At 49.9% G+C, this 23,574-nt stretch overlaps 10 protein-coding genes across 10 annotated transcripts; 5 read left to right on the top strand and 5 right to left on the bottom strand.

The window, feature by feature from the left end:
* Positions 1-764: 764 nt before the first annotated feature.
* Positions 765-5,182, top strand: MIND_00852600 (uncharacterized protein; the record flags this gene model as incomplete). Its single annotated transcript, XM_037365189.1, has 13 exons — positions 765-831; positions 881-2,230; positions 2,282-2,455; positions 2,502-2,672; positions 2,722-2,949; positions 3,004-3,169; positions 3,223-3,353; positions 3,412-3,507; positions 3,557-3,798; positions 3,852-4,003; positions 4,054-4,275; positions 4,323-4,770; positions 4,823-5,182. The coding sequence occupies 13 exons, from the start codon at positions 765-767 to the stop codon at positions 5,180-5,182; spliced, it is 3,807 nt and encodes a 1,268-aa protein (XP_037218431.1).
* Positions 5,183-6,904: 1,722 nt separating this feature from the next.
* Positions 6,905-8,404, top strand: MIND_00852500 (uncharacterized protein; the record flags this gene model as incomplete). Its single annotated transcript, XM_037365188.1, has 8 exons — positions 6,905-7,078; positions 7,131-7,226; positions 7,279-7,687; positions 7,733-7,770; positions 7,819-7,924; positions 7,964-8,025; positions 8,073-8,139; positions 8,175-8,404. The coding sequence occupies 8 exons, from the start codon at positions 6,905-6,907 to the stop codon at positions 8,402-8,404; spliced, it is 1,182 nt and encodes a 393-aa protein (XP_037218430.1).
* Positions 8,405-8,578: 174 nt separating this feature from the next.
* On the bottom strand, positions 8,579-9,166 carry MIND_00852400 (60S ribosomal protein; the record flags this gene model as incomplete). The annotated part of the gene is made up of 1 exon (XM_037365187.1): positions 8,579-9,166. Exon 1 carries the CDS (start codon positions 9,161-9,163, stop codon positions 8,579-8,581), a length of 585 nt encoding a protein of 194 aa, XP_037218429.1. The 5' UTR covers positions 9,164-9,166.
* A 261-nt stretch (positions 9,167-9,427) lies between these two features.
* MIND_00852300 (uncharacterized protein) lies at positions 9,428-9,999 on the top strand (the record flags this gene model as incomplete). The annotated part of the gene is made up of 3 exons (XM_037365186.1): positions 9,428-9,552; positions 9,605-9,926; positions 9,979-9,999. The coding sequence occupies 3 exons, from the start codon at positions 9,428-9,430 to the stop codon at positions 9,997-9,999; spliced, it is 468 nt and encodes a 155-aa protein (XP_037218428.1).
* A 95-nt stretch (positions 10,000-10,094) lies between these two features.
* On the top strand, positions 10,095-10,936 carry MIND_00852200 (V-type proton ATPase proteolipid subunit; the record flags this gene model as incomplete). The annotated part of the gene is made up of 6 exons (XM_037365185.1): positions 10,095-10,205; positions 10,253-10,399; positions 10,448-10,523; positions 10,573-10,685; positions 10,741-10,826; positions 10,876-10,936. 6 exons carry the CDS (start codon positions 10,095-10,097, stop codon positions 10,934-10,936), a joined length of 594 nt encoding a protein of 197 aa, XP_037218427.1.
* Positions 10,937-11,035: 99 nt separating this feature from the next.
* On the bottom strand, positions 11,036-12,364 carry MIND_00852100 (SGF29 C-terminal domain-containing protein; the record flags this gene model as incomplete). The annotated part of the gene is made up of 8 exons (XM_037365184.1): positions 11,036-11,137; positions 11,193-11,376; positions 11,424-11,471; positions 11,515-11,770; positions 11,820-11,869; positions 11,922-11,990; positions 12,043-12,265; positions 12,319-12,364. 8 exons carry the CDS (start codon positions 12,362-12,364, stop codon positions 11,036-11,038), a joined length of 978 nt encoding a protein of 325 aa, XP_037218426.1.
* A 102-nt stretch (positions 12,365-12,466) lies between these two features.
* On the bottom strand, positions 12,467-13,482 carry MIND_00852000 (Translin; the record flags this gene model as incomplete). The annotated part of the gene is made up of 8 exons (XM_037365183.1): positions 13,396-13,482; positions 13,295-13,343; positions 13,206-13,247; positions 12,941-13,153; positions 12,820-12,899; positions 12,676-12,771; positions 12,555-12,627; positions 12,467-12,507 (listed from the first exon to the last, which is right to left on the bottom strand). The coding sequence occupies exons 1-8, from the start codon at positions 13,456-13,458 to the stop codon at positions 12,467-12,469; spliced, it is 657 nt and encodes a 218-aa protein (XP_037218425.1). The 5' UTR covers positions 13,459-13,482.
* A 130-nt stretch (positions 13,483-13,612) lies between these two features.
* Positions 13,613-19,632, top strand: MIND_00851900 (uncharacterized protein; the record flags this gene model as incomplete). The annotated part of the gene is made up of 9 exons (XM_037365182.1): positions 13,613-13,932; positions 13,980-14,512; positions 14,559-14,890; positions 14,938-17,258; positions 17,309-17,518; positions 17,565-18,104; positions 18,154-18,382; positions 18,432-18,783; positions 18,836-19,632. 9 exons carry the CDS (start codon positions 13,613-13,615, stop codon positions 19,630-19,632), a joined length of 5,634 nt encoding a protein of 1,877 aa, XP_037218424.1.
* Positions 19,633-19,646: 14 nt separating this feature from the next.
* On the bottom strand, positions 19,647-22,742 carry MIND_00851800 (Oxoglutarate 3-dioxygenase; the record flags this gene model as incomplete). Its single annotated transcript, XM_037365181.1, has 21 exons — positions 19,647-19,653; positions 19,709-19,748; positions 19,772-19,795; positions 19,841-19,953; positions 20,000-20,072; positions 20,123-20,149; positions 20,197-20,342; positions 20,392-20,409; positions 20,465-20,516; positions 20,563-20,651; positions 20,705-20,715; positions 20,765-20,917; positions 20,970-21,007; positions 21,056-21,168; positions 21,213-21,398; positions 21,442-21,614; positions 21,675-22,174; positions 22,224-22,265; positions 22,317-22,401; positions 22,456-22,521; positions 22,572-22,742. 21 exons carry the CDS (start codon positions 22,740-22,742, stop codon positions 19,647-19,649), a joined length of 2,127 nt encoding a protein of 708 aa, XP_037218423.1.
* Positions 22,743-22,936: 194 nt separating this feature from the next.
* MIND_00851700 (SHSP domain-containing protein) lies at positions 22,937-23,502 on the bottom strand (the record flags this gene model as incomplete). Its single annotated transcript, XM_037365180.1, has 2 exons — positions 22,937-23,124; positions 23,172-23,502. 2 exons carry the CDS (start codon positions 23,500-23,502, stop codon positions 22,937-22,939), a joined length of 519 nt encoding a protein of 172 aa, XP_037218422.1.
* Positions 23,503-23,574: the final 72 nt, after the last annotated feature.

Genomic DNA, 23,574 nt, shown 5'->3' with positions numbered 1-23,574 from the left:
ATAGACTATCACTTCGGCCTACATTTTGCTTTGTTGTTAAGATATTGCGACCTTCTGCCCCTTGGAGCGGTTGCAGATCATCGAAATTCTTCGCATATTACTTTGCTTCGGCGTCGTTCACCGGCGTTCTTTGGCGTTTAGTGTAACTAAGATTTTCAGCGCTCGCCATTCCAAAGGGCGTCGACGACGGAAGAATGGTCCAAATCTAACGCACTAGATTTCCGTCAATGGCACTTACGCTTCGTCCAGAGATACTGATCTAAGATTCTCAATCGTCCTTGTGGTCCAGTGCAAGTTGAGTGAGCGAGCCTATCACTAGTCTTGCTTGGGTTTGATTATTGTTTGATTTTGCGTTGCTAATAGTCAAGGGTCTAGTGAACAGACAAATGGCGGCCCGAGCTCGTCATTCTGCCACTCGCTTTTCCAGGTACCACAATGCTTTTTGCCTTGATTTTCGAGCTCATCGTATCGGATCAGGGATAGATGATCGGCAGAAGGTCACGCCACCTGCCTTTGCTGTCACGAGTTACCTTCGACGACGAGGTTGCTCCCAAGCCAACAACAAGCACAGCGCCGGGCTGTGATCGAAGTGGAGAGAGCTGCTCTCGAAAACAAAAATCGTCTTCCTCACATCACATGTATGGGTCTTATGATTTGGTATGCACACTGTACCCAGTTCTTTGCACCGTCCCTTAACCTACGCAGAAGTATTTCAGGCGACGATGCAGACGTACTTGCCGCTAGGCTAGCTTTACCCCCTCGCTATGCGGCTTCTCTGTATTGTCGCCGGCTTAGGCGTGTTTTGGGGGCTACCAACAGCAAATGCCCAGAGTGCGTTGTCCTTCGGGCATCTTTACCTCTTATTCAACCTCCCATCCAGTAACTCTCAACTCGCTTCTCGTCGAGAACCAAGTAGCACCTCTCGGCATCGATGTTTCTCCTCGTTTTTCATGGAAAATCGCCTCTTCTGCTCGCAGTGTCAGCCAAACTTCCTATCGTCTGACCATTTCCGCTTCTGCTGCTGGGAAGTCCGACGTTTGGGACTCGGGCGTTATACCATCATCAAATCCATACCTTGCCCCGTATTCTGGCCCCGCTCTTAGTTCCGACACGCAATACTTCTGGACCGTGGCCGTTGTGTCTTCTGCAGGCTCTGCCTCGGCCCAGTCGACATTTACCACCGGTTTTCTTTCACAAAATGATTGGGGCACCAGCGCTTGGATTGGAAAGAATACTACCATTGTTTCGCCACAACTAACGGCCGCATTCAATGGCGCTAGTTGGATATGGACCCCTTCCCCTGGTCAAACTCCACCTGCCGCTCCTGCTGGCGATATCGCTTTGCGACTCACTTACGCCATCCCCGCGGGCAAGACTGCCGTTAGCGCGTCCTTTTTAATCACCGCAGACGACCTTTACACACTTTACGCAAATGGTGTTGTCGTTGGAAGTGCTCCCGATGTGACAGATGCATGGAGAACCGGACAGATATTCCGCGACATTGCGTTAGACAACACTGCAACATCTCTCGTATTTGCGATTCGAGCAACAAACCGCGCAGCTGGTGCAGCGGGTGTTATATTTGCTGCTCTTGTGTCGCTCTCGGACGGCACTTCAGTGACGCTCACAACCTCAAACTCGACAACAACTGGTACTTGGAAGGCTACCGCCACCATTCCGGCGGACTTTCAACTGCCTTCCACATCCGATGCGAACTGGGATACTCCTATAAGTTTGGGAACCTATGGTGTTTCTCCTTGGTCAAACGGCGTCACATTGTCTCTTCCAACCGTTCCAACCCCGTCCCTCTCTACTGCTTCTTGGATTTGGAACACTGCGGACGCGGCCAGTAGTGCACCAGTCGGAGATGTTGCTTTCCGGCGCACCCTTTCATTTTCCTCAAACTCGACTAAGACTCCCGTATCCGCTCGAATCGTTACCACTGGTGATAATCTGTTTGCCCTGTGGGCCAACGGAGTTTTGGTTGGCGAAGCGGCAAATGAAACTGATGTTTGGGGTGTTGCTTCTACTATCACAGTCTCATTTGCTTCGGGCAGTGAGAGTGCTCCTATCGCCGTTGATGGGTCGCAGCAGGTTGTTTTCGCCGCGAGTGTGACCAATTTGGGTGACAGAAACAATGCTGCAGGCTTCATTCTGTCCGCGTGGATTGTGTATTCCGATGGCAGTAGAGATGCGCTTGTTAGTGACGGAAGTTGGAAAACTATTGGCAGTATGTTTTTATTTTTGGATTATCTTCATGGTCGTTGAATTGATCATACAGCTCCTCTTCCTGCAAACTGGCAGAATCCTACATTCGACGACGCTGCTTGGGCAGCGGCCAACGTTCTCGGACGATATGGTATAGGGCCTTGGAACAATGGAGTTCGTGTGCCCGACCCGTTGGGCGAGCATCCTGCTCCTCTCTTACGAAAAAAATTCACGCTCAACAGCGAGGGTATGTGCGGGCGTTGATCTTGTTCAAGCCCTCATCTTGTTTCCAGGCAAGGGCATATCTCAAGCACGACTTTTCTACGCTGCCGGCGGATTTGCTGCGATCCAGCTCAATGGAAAACCCATCTCTGACCACGTGATGACGCCAGGTTTTACCAAATACGACACTCGCGTGCAATATGTTGTTGCTGATGTCAAGAACCTTTTAACCAGTGACAATTGTACGTCCTTGTCTTTGTTGGGGGATTCGTCACTCAACTACTGGTCCAGCCGCCAATGCTCTCGCGGCTGAGTTGGGTCGCTCGCACTACGGCGTAACACAAGCCAGCGCGTGGAATTGGGAGAGTGCACCGTGGCATGCTGAGCCGGTCCTGCGAATCGTCCTCAGTGTTGTCTACACAGATGGCTCGCGGGAACGGATTGTCAGCGACGGTACCTGGAAGGTGATCGAAGGGCCAACGCGACTAGACGATTTGTTTGGAGGAGAAAACTACGATGGTGAGTCTTTTGCCCTTGTACTCTCTAGAACCGTTTTTTAAGAAGCGACGATAGCGAGGTACAATATTGCCGAATGGAACCTTGCGTCATTCGACGACAAGGATTGGAAATCTGCATTTGTGGCCGCAGCGCCCAAGGGTATCCTTGTTCGTGCAAGGCAGCCACCTACGCGACTGAGAGAAAGTTTGAAGCCCGTCAAAATCACTCAACCTATCCCTGGGTCAGGAATTCGTCCTTGTTTTGCTTGTTGGTTGAACTAAACGCCATCCAAAGGCAATATGTAGCGGATTTCGGGCGCGTCATCGTCGGCTGGGTCAAGCTCACAGTGAACGGCCCTAAAGGAAGCTTGGTTACTATTCACTACGGCGAAAAGCTGAATTCCGACGGCACGGTCATGTACCAAGGTGATTGTGGCCCTTCTCCAATAGTCGTGCAACGGACTGATGAAATTATGGTACATAGACACTCAGCACTACTACGCAAACAATTTCCAGACAGATCGATACTGGCTGGCTGGCTTGGGCACTGAGACCTTCGAACCTAAATTCTCTTATAAAGGTCAGTAGACTCATAATGTTGACTTATTTTCTCGACGATCCTTCTGTAGGGTACCGATACATGCAAATTTTCGGTTGGCCTTCCTCCTCCGCCCCCACGCCAAACGATATCATTGGCCAGGTTGTCCATGACGACCTAGCGCTCACCGGCGACTTCCGATGCTCCATCGACCTGCTCAATAGAATGCATCTTGCCTCCGTTCAAACCATGCTCAACAATGTCCACTCAATTCCCACCGACACGCCTGTTTATGAAAAGAACGGGTGGTCTGGCGATGCTCAGGTTGCTGCTGTCAGTTACTCTAGCCTCGTCAAAAGATTCATTGTTCTGACCGGGATATCCAGGAAATGTTTTTAATGAATCTTGACTCTCAAGAGCTTTTCGCGAAGTACACTGAAGATCTTCGCGATACTATTCCCGCAGATGGCAACGGGCCACCCGCTGTCATTGCTCCTTCCGGTGGTTGGGGCGCAAACAATCAAGCTGACCCATGGCAGTAAGTCCTTAACACAATTCATTGAGCTCCTGGTTACTTTTCACGTTCAGTGCGGCCTTCGTTCTTATACCTGCATGGATTCACGCGTATCGGGGAGACACGAGAGTTCTGAGTGACAATTATGAGGCGATGAAGAAATACGTCAATTTCGAACAGCGAAGATCGCCAAATAACATTGCAAGCACCGGCTTGGGTGATTGGGTCACACCAGAAACCTCCCCGCTAGGCGGCAATCCTCCAGAAGACTCAAGGGTACCAGCGACCGCGTATTTGTAAGCAAACTTATCTTCCTGTAAGGTAATCTGACCTTTTGTTATAGGTATTATATGTTCGATGTCATGAGCGGCGTTGCCACCACGCTCAGAAAGACTGAAGATGCAGCAACATTCGCCTCGCAAGCAGCAGCAGTCAAGACTGCCTTTAACAACGCTTTCTGGGCCAACGGACATTATGTTGGCAATGGTGATAGCGGCTACCGTCAATCACACAACCTCCTTGCTCTCGCCTTCAACCTGACTACCAGCCCCAGTAATGCTCAATCAGTTGCCGACAGTGTCGCTGCCGATGTCAACTCGCGAGGAGTTCACCTCAACACTGGTGCTCTCAGTACCAAGTATATTTTGCCCATGTTAACGAACAACGGACATGCGGACCTTGCGTTAGCTGTAGCGCAGCAAACCACCTTCCCTAGCTGGGGCTTTTGGATGGAGAACGGCGCAACCAGTATGTGGGAGCATTGGGCGATCAACGCACGCTCCCACGACCATGTACGCCCATTTGTTTTTGTTGGAGAATAATTGGCTTCTTAACCATTTGCAGTACTTCCTTGGTACCTTCGACGACTGGTTCTACAAGTCCGTGCTTGGTATTCAAATGACCAGCACCGCTTTCAAGACTGTCACCATTGCTCCGCTCTACACGGCATCGATCCCTTCAGCGAGTGGCTGGCTGATGACCCCCTTCGGAAACATCACAGTTTCGTACAGGACGAGAGGCTCTTCGTTAACTCTGGATGCCACTATTCCCGTTGGTGTTTCTGCGAAAGTGTCGTTTGCCACCGGGAAGACTCTAACGGAAGGCGGGAAAGATGTGACTGGAGTCAACGACATCACGACCGTCCCTGGCTCCCCGACCCAGCTCCAGGTCGGGTCTGGCACCTATACATTTGTCAGCCAGTAAACGAGACTGTTTTTATTTATACCTGGACCATAACCAAGTACGGACTCGTAGGAGCTGTTGTAGGACATGTGCATTGAAAGATTAGTGTTGTCATCAATCCAATCCAATCCAACCCGAGGAGTTCATTCAATCCACCAGACACGAGCAGCTATGAATGGGTCGTCAGCCCGTCGCGGAAAGTGCTGCATAGTTTTGATCAGTGCTACAGCCTCGATACCGGAGATCACCTTATATACCAACAAACACAACGCGTCGATTTTGCTTCCCGCTCCCTCAGAAGCTGGCTCCTGTGTGGCCTGGACGTGTCATGCTTCCTCCAACTGGCTTTTTGATGTTTGTGCACTAGCGATATGACGCGTCGCTAACTAACCAGATTGTCAAGTTTCTTTGTTCTTTTCAATCTACGCGCATTCGCATTGGAGTTTGATCCCATTAGCGGACCATTCTCATGGGGAGCTCTAGTCAATATTTCTTGGACTCTGGATGGGTCGGAACCCTCAATCGGATGGGAATTGTGGTTTAATAACACTGGCGTCGGCTCCAGCTCGAAACTCAAGCATATCCCGCCCGGCGACATATCCACGATTGTCGAGTTTCCTGGACTTAATGGGACTTTTCAAGCACTCGCTGGAACAAAGTAAGTAATAGTTTGGGTGTCCTCCTTTGAATTATCGAACAAGTACAGAGTTCTGGCTACTAGTGCTGCCGTGACTACGAGCGGCAGATCAAACACGACTGCGGCGAGCTCTTCGGTATCAGCAAGCGGACAGAGCTCCTCGCAGCCTTCCATCTTGTCGTATGTCGTTTTTTTTGTGGCGGAGAGATGTATCTTTAAACATCCTCGAGGCCATCGATCAGTCCTAGTGCTACTAGTGAATCTAGTAACTCCAAGACTTCATCGAGAATACTAGCCAAACCAGCTCTCTTGGGAGTTATTATCGGTACTCTTGTTGCTGCAGTGGTGATCACACTCGCCATAGTTTGGTTTTGTGTCGTCCGGCGTCGTCATAGTCGCAGTCCGACTGACAAAGAAGATTACCCTTTCAACCATGGCCAACCGAGTGTTGCCCATTCATCTCTTCACTCTCAACTCTCATTTACTATCCCCACCTCCAGTGGTTCGCGGCGAACGGCGTTCCTTACCGCTGAACTTGAGCGTTTCCAACATAGTCAACAAGATAGAACAGAAGAACAAGGTTCAATGTCCTTCCGGCGGCTGTCGACTGTTCCGTCAGCTACAACACAGCGGCTCAGCTCGTCTAGCTTGGCACCTGACGCGTCAGCTTCACGGAGAGACACCTATATTTCTGAACAACTCGCGCGGCTCAAAGTCGCCCATGGACGAAAACTGAGCCAGGACGGGTCTCTTCAATTCGGTCCACTTTCAGCCGTGCCTTCGACATCGAGTCGTGCGCCAACTCCGCGATCTACATCGACCGAAATTGTCTCACCAATTCGCTTCCAGCGTTCAAGTGAATCAGATGCGCAAAGCCCTTCCACACCGGTTGTTCCTCCATGGTGATATGGCTTGCATGTATTATTTGGTAGTTTCGCGGTGTTTGCAAGTAGATCGCATGTAGGATTACAGTGGCTGTTTTGTTCGTGGGCGTTTCGGCAATGAGGGATGGGAGCAGGAGTGTTACAGTATGTGACATGAGCCCGTTGACTCGTTTTCTACTTCCCCTCCGCCATCTTCTATCGAATCCCCATCGACTACGCGGGATGGATTTTCAAGCCAGTGTATCGAAGCTCAGCAGTCCTGTCAAAGACCTTGTTCTATCGGTCACCCAAAACGGCACTCAGCACGTCGGGGCTCAGGAAACTGACACGCTTGCGGTGAACGAATGGATTGGCAAGATCGCGCAGGGCGATCTTGTGAATGAATCTGGCTTAAAGGTCCAAGCCGTGTTTTACAATCAACTCCCCATTTTTAATCGCTGAAAACTAGACTCTCAACACAGAACTCGTCCCCAAAACTTACCTTGTCAGCAACTACTTGACGGCTGCCGACGTAGCGTTATATGGAACCTTACATCCGACATTAGTACGTTCACACTATTCAGAACACCGGCTGTTGTTGAACATTGTTGCCATAGTCAAAATTGAAGCCGTCCGAATATTTTTCACATCCAAGCGTAACGCGTTATTTTGACCACATCCAATCCACTGCACCAGTTCGGACAGCCGCTGACGCGTTTGGGCCTTCATTTACTGAGGTAACCTTTGATTTCACCGATGCCCCGCGCGCAGATCGCAAAGTCGAAGCGCCCAAAAAGAAGAAGGAGAAAGTGGCTGAGCCAGCTGCTCCTGAGCCGACACCAACATCTTCGGTCAAGGAAGTTGCAAGCAAACCTAAGAAGGAGAAGAAGGAGAAGGCCCCGCCAACTGGTGATGAGACGGGCGGAAAGAAAAAGGGCGGTGCACCCGCCAAAGCAGCAGCTGCGGACGACTCGGGAGAGCCTGTTCCATCCATGATTGACCTCCGAGTGGGTCACATTGTCGACAGTAAGCATAGTGAATTGAGGTGGTTGTTTGCTCATCTAAGCGTAGTAATGAAGCATCCTGACGCTGATGGCCTTTATGTGGAGGTGAGGATAGACTGTGTCTAGAGCCTCTGAAGCATCTCATCTGGGTAGCAAATCGACTTGGGAGAAGAAACGGGTCCTCGAACCGTTGTTTCTGGACTGGTCAACTATATTCCGATCGAGCAAATGCGGGACAAGTATCTTGTCGCTGTGGCAAGTCATCTTGGTTTGTATTAAAGGCTGTCCTCATGAAAAGCTCAGTGTAATCTCAAACCAGCTAGTATGCGCGGCGTTAAGAGTTTTGCCATGGTTCTTTGCGTAAAGCATATTGTTTGATTCACCTGCACTGGTTGACCGTGATTTAGGCTACTTCGAAGGAGGGAAAGGAGGGTGGAATTGAGCTCATCCAGCCTCCAGCCAACTCCAAACCAGGTGACCGTGTTTACTTCGATGATTTCGAAGGTCAGTGATTGTCGTTTTCGTAAAATCCCGGCCGACGTCGCTTGACGTAGATGCTACGCCCTTGGCCCAACTCAATCCCAAAAAGAAGATTTTCGAGACAATTCAACCAGGGTTCATCACATTAGATTCGCGGGAAGCGGCATGGGTAAATCCAGCGACAAAAACGGTCCACAAAATACGAACGAAGGAGGGTATTTGTGTAGCCCCAACGTTAGTAGGCGCCTCCCTGTCGTAGATAAATTAATGTAGTCCTCTCGACGCGGCCCTGTCCCTTTAAAATTGTTGGAAAGAGCAGTTACTACTTCTTCTTCACACTCTTTATGGACCGTGTTTCATTCCCAATGAAGATTCCCTAATTAGAGGGTTAGGTGAATGGCAGAAAAAAAGTTGATGTTCGCTGACCTTGCCCTTATACGGTTCTGGCTTGCGCAGAGCCTGCAGTTTGGCAGAGAAAAGGACCTAAAAGGTGCTTGTCGGTGCAAAACAAGGTGATTTTGGTTGGCAGTGGGACTTCCGCCGTGATATACGGGGGTATTGGGACGAAGACTGAGTGAGAGTAGCCGAGTTTCATGTTTAGTCTTCGACCGTTGCCGCCGTCTGCTGTTCCCCTTGGATCCTCCTCCATGGCAGCACGATAACCAACGCCAACAAGATATAGAGGCACACTGAAGCCCTCGGTCATTCCAGTGATTGCATTCGCAATGAGGGTCCGTGTTGTACCCCACATCTGGCGCTGCTGCTTAATTTCCGCATCTTGCACCGTGACCGATAGCTCTGAGGGTGTTTGGGTGATGTTGACGAACGTGAACAGTGGTAAAGTGGTGGTGCCGAGTGGTCCCGTTACCGCAATGGACGTTGGCGTCGTAGCGAAGGTGACATTTGGAGGGATGGGTATTGGTTTACTCCCAATATGTGAAATATGCACTCCAGCGCGGTGCACAGCAGGTATCCGTAGTGGTGTTGAAAGGACCTTGCGACTGCACGTCAGGAACATTTTCTGGTCCGTGACGTCACAGGCCCAGTCCAAATTTTGCTCGACGCCACGACCACCCAGACGACCGTCATACTTGCTTGGATTAACATGTCTCTGACCTCAGTGGAGCATTATCATGGCTATAAAAACCGTGCTTTTTGGCAATCGATTGACCTACAATCTACACGATCTATCCTCTCCCACAACGACCTCTGAAGCAGCTCCGTACTCAGCATAATGGCCGGATATCATCCCTTCTTATTTACCCTGATTGCCCTCGTGGCCATGGCTGGTCCGTTGCTCACCGCTTTCTCTGGAGCGACACACTACTCAGGTTCTTCAGAGCTTGGACTGACTGCTTACTGGGTACATCTGCTCGAAGACGCGCCCTCCTCGCGATTCAAGTCTTTGTTCGTCATACTAAGCTCTCTATCATCCTTTCCTTTGACCTGGTACTCACAGAATCATATTTGGGCTGTTCAATTCATGTTGGACAACGCTCTTCTCGGTCGCATATGTTTTCTGGATCATTGACGGCGCTCTACACGGGCTCGCCTCCATTGGTTCCTCAGGAATATGGCTGGCCATTACTGCGATTTTGTGGGGGGTGTTTGCTGGTCTCTTCCATAACGAACGAGGAGACAGCAATTGTGATGGAGCTCCTGCAATCAGTGCATGTCGCCAAACACTAGCTATCGAAGCTATGGGCTGGACAGAGATGGGCCTTTGCATCCTCACCCTAATTGCTGCATGCTTTTGGGTCCGCAGCTCTCGTCGCAATTACGTGAGTGTCTCTTGTTTTCTGCCCTTAACACCGAGACTCAACGACTTCTTAGCGTGGAAGTTACTACGTTTGAGGAATAACGACTCACGACCTTAAGCTCTTAATATGATAAACACTGTATCCTACCTGTATTACGTTCAATTTACTTTACCATCTACTTGACTTTGAATGCTTGTGGTTTTGATGCGTCGCGTCACACAGACACTCTTCCCCTTCTCCACTATGTCCGCCTGTCCGCCTTATGCACCGTTCTTTGGCTTTGCTGGTGTCTCTTCAGCCGTGAGTTTGTTCGTTTCTCGATGCAGCTGAGTGAACAATTGGCGCAGATGGTGCTCAGCAGTATGCGTTATATCCAAAACTCACATTCGTCATCTGAATCTCACTCCCCAGCCATTGGTGCTGCATATGGGACTGCGAAGGCGGGAATAGGCATTGCTGGCCTAGGAACATTCAAACCTGAACTCATCATGAAGGTGCCTGCCGCAATAACTCTTCGTTCAAATCTCAATGTCTGCTCTCAGTCACTCATTCCCGTGGTCATGTCTGGAATCATCGCCGTATATGGTCTTGTTGTGTCGGTTCTCATCGCTGGTTCATGTCCGCACCCTGTTGTCTGACTGGTTGTTCTTCCTCATTCTCGCACTAGTAACACCAACAAATTACCCCTTATTTGCTGGCTTTGTGCATCTCGGCGCAGGGTTGGCGTGTGGCGTTACGGGTATGGCTGCTGGATACGCGATTGGGCTCGTTGGAGACTCGGTACGTCTGTTTTTGCAATCCTTTTACTCACAGTTCAACATTTTTTTTGCACAAGTGTGTCCGCGCTTTCGTTCAAGAACAGAGAGTGTTCGTGGGAATGGTACTCATACTGATTTTTGCTGAAGTGCTCGGTCTTTATGGGTATGCCCTCATCTCTATCAAATTGCGCAACAATTTTAACTGGTTGCAGACTTATTGTCGCCCTGATCATGAACACAAAAGCTACGACCATGGGAGATGTTTGCCTTTGAGCTCGGCCGAAGATACGCTACCCTCTGACATATATTGTGTTCTCTCCGCATACCAATATTATATAATCGCGCACTACAAGACTAGATAAATGACTCTACTTAGTTAGGCCACTCGACAACGCGGTCTGCCGATACTGAATGCTCTTGGTCTTCGTCATCTTCAAATTTGAGTCGATAGAGATGTTTGGAGTTGGGGGTACTCTAAGGCAAGGTCAGAATACGAAAAGATGCGCTCATTGGTGTGTTCTCGACATACCCGCCCCGTTTGTCTTGGTGTTGCAATCACTTCCGCGCGATAAAAACAACTAGTATCTGGATATAACGCCATCACAGTACTTCCTGGTGAAAATTCGGGATACGCTGAGACATGTGATGGGGACGAAGGAGGAGCACTGGGGTCGGGGAGTGGAATAATTGCTCGCATCGTGGTGTGGTAACGCCTCAGATATAAATGAGCCGAGTCTACGAAACTAAAGCCCCTACTTACAGTCCGGGCGAACCATCCTCTTGTGGCTCGGGATCTTGAACCTCATACCTGTGGAAATCTAAGTGTTACCAAAGGAAGAGCATCGAATTACTTGAGTTTGTCAGCACTGAGGCATTTGACGACTACAGCGAGGATCCAATTTTCCCCCGTTTCCATAAGCGTGCTCGCTGCTGCTGCAACAGGCTTGGCGCCACCGGGTCCAGAGAGTTTGCCTGAGGGTTGATGGAAAGCAACTTTGCGGCCAGGCACGAGAGGGAGTTGTGCTGAATAAGCCTCCCTTCGCGCCTTTGGATCGCGGACAAAGGGTATCGGAGGAGCTGATGGACCCACAGATGCCCGCGCCGGTACTGTGATAGAGATTCTACTTGGAACAGTTGGAGCAGAGACCACGGGCACGATGGCAGGTAAGGAAGGAGAAGGCGGTCTGGGTCGCTTGGTCCGCTTGTCTGTTAGGACTGAGATGGTTGCCAAAAGGAAAACATGGATAAAAGGCGTTACCGGATGTTTCCGGCGCCTTGCGCAAAGCCAATAAGGACGTCAAGACGTTCAATGGTATCGTCAATAGCCCTGAAAGTAGGAATGGTTGGCAGTGATTTTTCTGCACGCCACATTCACCTACTTGGTTTCCCGATCAGATGATTGTTGTATCTCCTCCAAGCCAGAGATTAGTTTGCGGTATATTACCTTGACCTCATCGAGACCACGAGGGGGTATTACTTCATCCATTGGCCAGACGGACGAGAGACGATTTACCCGGCCAACTGTGTCGCTACTAGTGTTGGTCGAGTATAGTGTGGACAGACTAGATAGCGCCTTGGCAGCATGCGACCAGCATTCAACCTCTAGAGCCCAGGCCGTTGATAAGATCTCTTGAGTTATATGGAGTCATCTTTACCTTCACTTGAGGCGGGACGAGCAGTTCCAGCTCGTCGGCGATCCATGACAGCAAGTTCCAACAACCCGCAAACAAGTACAAACAACTCAACGCCTAAATCCCATTATGGCAATATTGATGGGATCGTGATCCACTGATATACAACATTTTACGACTCGACGAGTTTCCGCAGCGAGACGTCATACACCACTTTCGAGCGTTCAGCACATAGAAAGTGAATGAAAAGAAAGTCGAACCTTCTTCAATTTTCTTTAGATCATATTTCAGACTGTCGAAACGCCGGCGTAAAGAGTCGTTTTTTAGGTTCAACTAATTAATTGGTTGGAATGATAATCAGAACGGGTGTTTACGACTTACCATTGTGAAGCCTGAGAATATATCTTTCACAAAGGTCGAGATCTTCATTGGTTCTTGGAAGTCGCCAAGAGTAACGGAGTTAACAGCGTATCTGGACTGAACACAGTAGTTGAGCGTAGTGTAGACAAAGGTTTTCTCACTCACCAATTCGTTGACCATCCCTATCAAGCCATGGAGATAATCCTCAACAGATAGAACGAAACGATCCTTCCACTCCTCTTGGACTAAGCCAATTAGAAGACGATGCGAGAAATAGACAACGTACTTCCAAGGGTCTCTGAAGTCTGCGAAACAGAGAGAAGACCGCCATTCTTGAGGAATTCGATCAGAGCGGCAGCGAAGACGAGGCTGCGAATATCGTTTGACCACATTTCCTTCCATCGCCAAAATTGATCTGGTGGTACTGCAGAGGCAATGGCGGAGAGGATTTCTCTGCAGCTGTATAGAACAGGCTCCACGGAGTCGAGAAGAGGTCCCACTGAGTGAAGATTTCAGCATCCCATGATCACATCGGCAAACAACTCATGTACTCGAGTTGGACGGTGTAGAGTGGATTTTGCCCAGTATACCAACTATTCATTTTACTCAGCTTCCTTCTTTCAAAGAATCGTACACCCACCAATTGTGCGGACCTTTTTATCGAGTTCCTTTACCTGTTCTCTGATTTTCTGACAAGCCCCATGAAGTCGGGGATCAAGTTTCACAGGGAGAGTAGAGTACCTCTGACACGCCAATGTCCTTATCGAGCAGTGTATTGAGGACGTCGATGTTGGCCGTGTCCATGTTCGACTTGAAGTTTGTTGGGTAGGCGCCGCTGTGACCGAAATCAGCGTGATCGTAACCTAACGCGGTTTTCTTTCTCTTGCTTTCACCGTCTTGGCCGCAGTGGCCTTCAACACCAGCCGCGTGCTCCTTTGCGAGCCTTGGTTCCTCTTCCATGAGCTATGATACCAAACGAATCGACGAATTTCTCACTCAACTCCGCGAGTTTCCAGTCGACACAGGGTCCATCTCTGACTCGGAACTCACATTATTGTACACATATCTCAAGGCCGTACCCGCTAAAGACGGTCGTCTCCATTGGTTTTGCCAACATGCCACCTCAACAACATACCAAGCGGCCTCATTTCTGATTCGTCTTCATGCCTACAATAGTCCAACAGTTGTTGAATGGAGAGAGCTTCTACAGCGTTGTTTGAAGAGATGTGTTGCGTGTGTTGCAGGGCTCCAAAAGGCCAAGGTAGAATCAAGAACAACGTACGTGGCAAACCTGTAGGGTTCGAACTCCGATAATTTCCTTCCAGTTACTTCGCAGCTTTCGCCCCAGGTATTGTGCTTAACTTCTTTGCAAGTTTCGAGGAGTGGGAAACGTCGCATGTCATTGAAAGTATCCCGGACAACTCACTCGCGACTTCCCCCGCTCTTTGTTACCACATAATGTCCAACCTAGCTGTGTTAGCCGACCCTCGAATTACAACCATTCTGCGCCGACAGCCTCCTTCTGGTTTTTTCGAGTCTTGGCCATGCGATCCTGTGCCACCAGGAGTTCTTATTCTGTTAATGCATGAAGATGGTGGTCTGCGTAAATGGGCAGAGGCACAAGCTAGTCGGGCTACGGTTATGCCTATCGCAACCAACGACTTCTCCCGTGTTCACGTCAAAGTCCTCAGTATTATGATGGAGTCACTCAACCCCGCAACGCCGCGGGAATATGGAATCTCAGCCAATCCTGATGTACTTTGGGCTGCTTTCAACTCCGCTCTCAAATATCTGCCAGACCCGCACTTGACTCCGATCTACCAACTCGTCCTAGGTCATTTGCATGATACTGGGCCCCGTATGTTGTCATTTTTTGCGAAAAAGCATTATTAATAATGGAGCAGAATTCTCATATATCCTGTCGAGTTTCAAGTTTCTGACATTTGCTGTTGGACTTCGGTTCTGGAAGGAACAAGGAGCCGATTATCCACAAGTCGTTTTTGATTCCATCAAAGACAACCCGTCCTTCGAACAGCTATTGACCCAGAACGAACCTCCGGAACCTCCAAACATGGATAATTCATCACTATCGTGGTGTCTAGTGTTCCTAGCTGCTCTCGATGTGCACCCGTCAAGTGGCGACATCATCTCCAAGATTGCAGACTTTCTGTGCGAAGAGTTACAGCACGAACGCTTCGGAGCTGCAAGGCCAGGAATCATGTTCACAGCAATCAAGGTGTGTTGCAAGTCAATAGCGTCATCTGGAAATCTAAAGCGAGATAGATCTTCACCCGAATCCTCAGAAACAAGAAATATCAACCAGAGGTGTCGAAAGTATTAGGCATTCATGCTGATGTTATCCTCGCCGTTGCGTTTTCGGCCTCTCATAGCACTCCTCCTTGGGCATCCGCTAGATCTTTAGCCTGTCGATTTCTGAAGCTTGTCACCGCCGCCGACGTCGATCTCCTGCTTGGGGCTGTTGCGACCGCCTTCGCCACTGCCAAGAAGACACAGAAAACTCGCATACCATACGATAATCCCGAACCGCGGTTAGTTGGTGGACCCCGAATTTGGAGTGGTTTGTACCGCTCCCTAGCTCCAGGAAATGATCAGGGAATGGCGCTTGTTCTCGAAGTATTGTCGCGTGCCGCACATTTAGATCATCTTGCCCCACAGTTTTTCCAACTCAAACAAGTAGATGACCTTGCCATCAATCGTTGTCTGAGCGCTTTTTGGGAAGGTTTAAGTGAAGGGCTTTCGCGGTATATCCAGAACAGTCGCACGCAGACTCTCGTCGATTTCCTCCAAGGACCAGGTGTCGCTCAACATGTCTTCGCCCTTCTTTTTTCGCCCAGAGAAGACGTCCAGCTCAATGCCGAAAGTCTTGTCGGTCTTGCGTTTGATGTTGACGGTCGCCAAGACTGTTATCGCGCGCTTTTCCAGAGGTACCCCGATGCGGCGTTTGAAGCGCTTCTTGGCGTGTTAAACCGATTCAACGAGCACGTAGAAGCGGCAATAGAGGCTTGCAGCCTTGGACGACACATGGTTTGCTATTTACAAGATGTCATGGAAGTTCTATTCGCCCGACCAGGAGGATTAATGCATCGTCCTGGTTTCCTACAACCTGTCGACTCCGAAGATCTCTCTTCCAAACTTCCGGAGCTATGGCTTTGTCTCAATCGTGCCCTTTCCCTCCTTTTCAAATTCGCACCTTCCTGGGCCACGAAATTCGATCATGAAGATATGGTCTACTGGATGCGCGATGCTCTTTTATTAGGTCGCGAGGTGTTTTCCCAGTTCCGAACATTTGAGAGTTTGGCGAACCCCAAATCGGCGGAGCCAGGTAGTGGCCTCTCGAAGGTTGGGCACATCCTTGTCAATGGACTACAGATTGTGTTGCCTGAGCTGGCTATCTGGTTGCGTCTCACGGACGAAGAACTCCTCCACCAGATGTTTGAACTGCTCGCATTTTTGCTCAAGATTTTCAGTGAGGCCCATGTTCGGCCTCAGCCCGCTGCCATGACAAAAATGCAGAAGCACATTGATGCGGCTAGTGATAGCACAAGGAGTCGTTTAGATGCAACCCGACTCTTGCGTCTCGAGAATGATCTAGCAGCGTTCACGGATCCGCCACCTCGGCCGGTCGGCCCCCCCGAATCTAAACCAGAGAAGCAGCCAAAACCGGAAAAACAGCCCAAACTAGAAAAGTCAAGACCAGAGAAACAGTCAAAACCAACCTTTGCCACAATCATTACAAAACCTGTCGCTCCTCGAGACCAGCGCAAGTTCGAAATTACTTCCGTTTCAGCGCCGGTTACTTCCAAGTCCGCTGGGCAAGCACCATCTTCGCGACGAGCTTCAGAAGTCCCATCACGACCATCCTCTGAAGCTCCGACAGATGCTTCCACCGCAGCTGGTGATGACTCCAGCTCGTCGGACGATGAGGGAGACCCAGACCGACGCGGGGCATTGGCCGGACTGTCTCATATGCAGCGTTCACCGAAAATCAACAAGAATCGAATGAAGCCAACCCGCAAAGTACAGATGTACGAAGTACCCACAGTTCCCAATCCAATCCAAGATCGATTAGAACGTCGCGCTGAAGAAGCTCGGAGGAGACAGCGCATGGCACCGGATACTTCCACGCTGTCTAAGGCGATTGTCTCCTGGGACTACAACTTCACGGGGAAAAGTCGACCTTCTGACTTCTCTTTCGATGTTCTCCCGGTTCCGGCAGACAAATTTGTCGATTACGAGCACTACCGTCGCGTGTTTTATCCCCTTTTGCTATTGGAGTGCTGGGCGCAGATCGTACAAGCAAAAGAAGAACCACAAACATCATATCCTTTCAAAATCTGCAGTCGCGCCTTCCAAGATGATTGGGTTAACATTGATTTGGTTTATGAAGGCAGCATCCAGAAAGATTGGCGTGTCACTGACCAGGACATCGTCGTGATGCAGAAAGCAAACATTGCTATCATGGGCAAAGTTGTATCGTACAAAGCACCAATGGGCAAGCCTGTCGAACTTGTTGTCCAATGTCTAGCACGACTCGACCCTGGTTTGTTGCTCAACACGGTATGGTCAGTGAATGTCGTACTCAGGTCAGGCATTTCCCTGTTTGAACGCCTATTTTCTGAATAATTGCTATTAGCTTGAACACAGCAATCCGAGAATATTCAGCGCTGCTTGGACTGCAATTCTACGATGTCTGTCCTGCAATCTTGCGACCATCCCTTCCACGAATCCGTTCTGCAAACCCGCAGACCGTCCAGAAAATCATGACTCGCCATCGCGTGAATGAGCCGCAAGCTGTGGCCATTGCAAGTTGTCTTGAGACCCCTGGATTCTCTCTCATCCAAGGGTCGGTTGCTTGTCCTTGTCATTAGCGTGATATTGACTTCCGCCAGGCCACCGGGAACAGGCAAAACTAGCACTATTGTTGCCCTCGTCAAATCGCACCTTGAGCGACGTGCTCGACGTATCATTGCCCCAGGCAAGAACAAGAGTGCCAAACAGGACGGTCCTGAACCACAAATCCTGATCTGCGCTCCGTCCAACGCGGCGATTGACGAAATCGCCCAACGAATACGCGACTCGGATGTCTTCAAAAATGAGGGTAAAAGCATTGTTCGGCTTGGGCCCCTTAAATCTATGAATCCGAATATCATAGACGTGTCGTTAGAGAACTTGATGGAGGAAAAGCTGGAAACCAATAAGGATACTGGCCTTGTCGCTGAGATTGCATCGCTCAGAGCCGACATCCAGGCGGTGAAAAATCAGAGGGCTCAGAAGCTTCAGGAGTTGGACGCCATCACGGACAATTCTGCTCGTGCTACTTTGTTGCAAGATGAGATTACACGGCTTAACTTTCGACGGACGAACTTTGCCAAAAAGCTGGACGAGTTGAAGGACGATCGAACCAAGATGATGCGTGGCTTGGACTCGAGGTGTGTTACTTCGTAACAAGCGGCACAACACCCACTCATCAGGTTGTAGGCGGCGTAAACTCCGTTTGGAAATCCTCCAAGGAGCCCATGTCATTTGTGCAACACTGAGCACTTCTGGCTCGGAATACCTCCAAGACTTGGAGATCGACATGGTAATTATAGACGAAGCTTCGCAAGCGGTAGAATTGAGCACGTTGATCCCACTCAAATACCAACCCAAATACACCATTCTCGTAGGGGATCCTCAACAACTCCCGCCGACCGTTATATCTGATGAGGTAGCTTGACTTCTGACTTTGAAAACTACAACTCAAAAAAAACTTGTAGGCACGCAAATTCCAGTACAACGAGTCCCTTTTCGTTCGCTTGCAGAAAACATGTTCTAACGCCATGCACCTGTTGAGCATCCAATATCGAATGCATCCCACGATTTCTCTTCTCCCAAGCACAGTGTTTTACCAGTCGCGGCTCACCGATGGTCCTGACATGGAGAGGAAAACCAAGCAGCCCTGGCATGAACACGCGAAGTTCGGGGTTTACCGTTTCATGAACATCAAATCCATCGAGGAAAAGGCCGGCCGGTCGCTCAAGAACATGACTGAGTGCCGAATTGCAGTTGCCTTGTTCTCCCGCCTTCGCAAGTCATTTCCGAGCATCGATTTTGACGGCAAAGTTGGCGGTGCGTGTGGTTCCCAACCACCAATTATTATTCGCTGACAAAAAATAAACAGTCATCTCGATGTATCGGCTACAAATCCTAGAGCTCAGAAAGCATTTCATCCAGACATTCGGGGCTGATATTGTGCAAACGGTCGACTTCAACACGGTCGATGGCTTTCAAGGGCAGGAAAAGAGTATCATCATTCTTTCGTGTGTCCGTGCTGGGCCCTCTCAGGAGACGATTGGATTTCTGTCGGACATGAGGCGAATGAACGTGGCACTCACCCGGGCGAAAAGCTCGCTCTTCATTCTCGGAAATGCTCCCACTCTTTCCCGAAGCAATGATACTTGGAAGCACATCATCGACGATGCTCAGTCGAGAAATGCGTTGATCGATGTGGATTCTTCTTACTTCACCGCCCCTGATCCCATGGTCACTCGCACACCCTCTTCTTCCTCTCCAACGAAAATTAAACCGCCTCCCGTCCAACCTGCTGTGCCAACAAATTTAGTCACCCCACGTGATCTAAAGAACAGTCTTGATCGTCGCACTTCGGTCTCCTCCCAGCCTGTTGCCTCATCTTCCAAAATTCTCCCAACTGCTACGGAAGCTGTGACACGGAAACGAAAAACAGAGAACGAAGAAGACGGTCCCGCACCCAAGAAACCTGCTCTTCAAGGGCCGCCATTGACAAGCTCACTCGCCACTGGGACAGCGTCTGCCCATCAGCCAGTCGACAGTGGGTTGAAGCGTCGTATAGAGACACAAGATGGCCCACCAACGAAGAAACAGAATGTGAAGCCACGTCCTCCACGCACCAAGGATCCAGCAGCAAGCCTGTTTATTCCCAAGAAGAAGGCCAAATAGACATCGCATACTACTTAGAATCTATAATGTATATTATTCATTGGACGCATCATCTGCCTTGCTAATGCTCGCTTACCTGCTGAATGGCCCGCGACATTTTAGTTGTCGTATTTGCCCTTGCCTGTTGTGAAATTGTTACCCACTTTTCCCATCAGGAAGTCGCCTGCGGAATGGTCAACGGAAGACTAGTAGTAAGTGGAGTCTCGACCATAGCAAACTGGCTTTGCCTCCGGCGCGGAATTGCCGAGTATACGGTTAGCCGCAGCCAATGGCTTGACCATAGCATCGAAATTTGGCTCGAAGAAGAATGGAATCGATACGCTAGACGCTAGTGAGACACTATATAAGTGACGCTGGTGTGTCAAACCGGTAGTTGGAAGATCTGTGAACCACTCGGTGGAGTGTCGACTTGTAAAGACCATTGGTCCAGATTTCCCACACTGAAAGATGATCAGCGAGAACCGAAAAACAAACGCAGTAGTCTACGCACTCTCCCCAATGTTGCAGACCACGCAGCCTGTAATCAGTTGAGATTCGTGCATCTTCTATCTTCAGGAATGTTACCTGGAATGGGGTCAGCGTTGATCCAGACGCCCTCGACGTCGCCCTGCTCTGCTGGCAGTCCTTGTGACTCGCTAGCACCGTTTGTGGTGCCCGGCTGTTGTAAGAATACTTGCAATGCGGACGGCGTTGGGTCCGCGTACAGAAATCTTCAACGAAGATCAGAGCAATTGTGGGGGGGAGCCACTGATTCGATACGTGAGGCAGCCATAGTCCCTAGGAAACCATTGTTCAAGTGGCAAGGTCAACAAGGCAAGAGAATAGGTCTCACTTGTGGGCACCGCAAGAAAAGCCGTCATGGTCACCTGGAAGTGGTGGGTAACCTTTGCACAGCGTCAGAGCTAATCCAAGCAATCGTCATCGACGAACCTATTGCCCGCATGACCCAAAAGCTATCGTCGACTTGCGCACGAAGTTCCGTCCACTCGTCTGGCGTCAGCCCAAGACCAACTGCCATCCTGCACAAAGTTAAAACCGAGGTTATCGTAACAGTAGAATGAGAGAAACGCACGCTTCCATAACCTGGGCTCATCTGTCAGTCGATGGGGAAGAGCAGAGAGAACACTCGGACGATTAATCCCAAGGCTTTCATCTTTTCGATCCAGTCCTCGTATTTCTTGCGGAATCCCGGTACATCAGGGAACTGGTTTTCCCCCCAGAGCGGCTTGGTCTTGTCAGGATGCTCGACTGGGCGATACATGTCCAACCCTTCATGATTATCCGCCTGTAGACCAAGTTGAAGCTTATAAGGGAGATTGGTGGTTGCGATAACGAGCCTTGCCGTTGGTGACATTCTGCTTCAGGCGTTGATAACCTGGAAAACGGTGAGCGGAGAACGCTCGAATGCAGACGTAGAGCAAACCGCGAGCATTGTCTTGCTTCGTGAGAGAAATCTCGTCCTTGGTCTCTTGGGGGAGATGGAAAAAGGTACGAGCCAGTGAGGTGAGCTCCTCTGGGACCGATGCATCCACATAGCTTGTCAAATGAGAAGCACGAATGTTTTAATGACCGATACGCACGCAGAAATGTCGAGATAGAAGAATCCAAAGCGAAGAGACGCGCCATGAAGAGCGTCTGAGACAGCCTTGCGTGCCGAAAGCTCTTCTGGTGTGTTGGCGGGACGCAAGTAAGGAGCGATGTTGATGATGGGCAAGTTCGAGGTCTGAGTCATGGTGGTCAGATTCAAAAGTGATGATACGCTAAGACTACAATGTACAATAATACACGTCTGATTACAGCCTAACTTACGCGGCTGGCGGAGGCTTTGGTTCTGAATATATAGTGCGTCCAGGGTTTTCTGTCGTCAGACTACTCGATGGTCGCTCCGAGGTCGGAGTGGTATTGTCTGATGCCCCACGTGAGTTGGTAGTTGAAGCACTTGTGCTAGTCCATAACGTTGTGCGCTGGTAAGGGTTTGCGAGCTAAATCCAAGTATTAGCAAAAGGCTGCCAACAGCTTTGAACCAAGGAGTAAAACCTCACCAAAGAAGACACGGCAGCAGGATCTCCAGATCGCAGTCCGTTGAGAGCAGCCAGGGTTTGTGCAGTATGCGCATTAGCATTTGCGAGCAAGCCATTTAGTCGAGGGTCGACAGGAAAGGGTGTTCCTTCAGCAGCCCAGCGTGACCAACCAGCTTCCCCTCGACTTCCCCTCGTAGATGAAGCGGACACACTCGTGCTGGCTATCGGTGCGCTGGCTGACTGGCCGTTACTTCCACCTGCCGTGTCCCAGCGAAGTGAACTACTTTGTGAACTTTTTGTTCGACCACCACCAGCACTTGCATTCGCATTTTTGCTTGCTTTTTCTTTACCATTGGGTTTGCTTTTCGCCTTGGGCTTCGTGACTGTCGAGGTGGTCGTTCCGTTAAGAGGAAGATGGTTCGTGGATTCAAGGAGTGCTGGGTCATTCGCGATCAATTCTTTCCGCCTTTCCTCACGCAGCTCCATCGCCTCTTGTGCCGTAACTGGAAGCGGTATCGTGTCTTCAGCAACGTGAGCATACTTTGTTTCAGTGAAGAAACCATAGCTAACCCATGAGAAAGGAGAATTCAGCCCCGTCATGAACTGCTGTAGCTGATGAAAGAGCATAGAATTATTGAGAACGAATAATGAAAGAGAGCCTACCCATATCCCAATATTCAAAAGAGTGTCGGGCCTGGCGTGTAACGTTGAGAGAACCCTGCAATGCGAGGCGTCCAATGAACTCTTCCTAGATCAAACGCATAAGTTGGAAGTACGAACTCCGCGTGAGATGGCGACGGACTGTAGCGACAGATAGAACAAACATTGCTTCTCTCGAAAGCGCGAGACTCCCAAGAGCGCCATGAGCCTGAGGAGAAAATAATAAGGACTAGTTCGGGAAGGAAAAAGTGGAGGTACCTTAACAATGTTCTGTATTCTGCTAGACGGTAGGCATGTCTCTCCGCGTGCACGCGTGTAATAGTCATCGTCGTCCATGTCTGAGGCCAGCTGGTCAGATTCTTCGTCGTCGGTCGGCGTATCGAGTGGAAGGTCAGATGCGACGGAAGGGGCAGCAGAGTCGTCTTCCATGTCCTAACGAGGGTGGTGGAAAATAAGCACCGAAAAAGTAGACAGCAGTTTTAACGCGTGAGCCGCGTTGAGGGTTTGGGAGAGGTCACAATGCATGTCACGGTAAAGAGCAAGAGAAGGCAAGTGTGATACATCGAGAGGGGGTTAGATACATGACAACATTATAGGCTACACTTTAGGTATTCTCGGACTCCTCAGTTAACGGGAACGACGACGCTGGCCTGGTCCTCCGCTTTGCTCAATGTGATCTGCAGGACCCCATCCTCGAGCTTGGCAACCACAGTGTTGGGGTCAATGGGACGTGGAAGTGTCAAGGTCCGAGAAAAAGTGCCTGTAATCGAGCGCTCTGTGGAGAGTTGTGTTGATTTATCGACGGAAGTGGCTGGAAACAATATCAGTATTAAATGTGGTCCAGGATGAAATGCCCACCTTCATTATGAGTGGTCTCCTTGGTGCTTTCAGTGGGCTGAGAGTCCAGGAGTTTTCCCTCGATTGTCACGCTGCGACCACCATCGCCAATGCGAACCTCAATATTCTCCCGCTTGACTCCAGGCAACTCCGCTTCAACAACATACGAATTTGGAGCCTCGCTGATATCGACAGCAGGTCCCCTCATCAGTTGCCGAGCGAATGGAAACGAGGGTCCGAATGGCTCATCAAACAGAGAGCGAGACCGGAGAGCGATGGAAGAACGAAGTGGTTCATCGAGTACGCGAAAGAAAGGACGGAAGTCATGAAGGAGTTGGCGTGCAAGAGACATGACTGGTTTGTAAGTCGAGTCGTGCTGACCACGCTCTTATATACTCTGAGAGGTGTGACCAGAAGATTCTAG

This window comes from Mycena indigotica (assembly GCF_014461135.1).
Source record: "Mycena indigotica strain 171206Taipei chromosome Unknown Mind.scaff0007, whole genome shotgun sequence".
NCBI classification, from domain to species: domain Eukaryota; kingdom Fungi; phylum Basidiomycota; class Agaricomycetes; order Agaricales; family Mycenaceae; genus Mycena; species Mycena indigotica.
The sequence above is the reverse complement of the archived record's forward strand: the minus strand, read 5'-3'. Positions and strand labels throughout refer to the sequence as shown.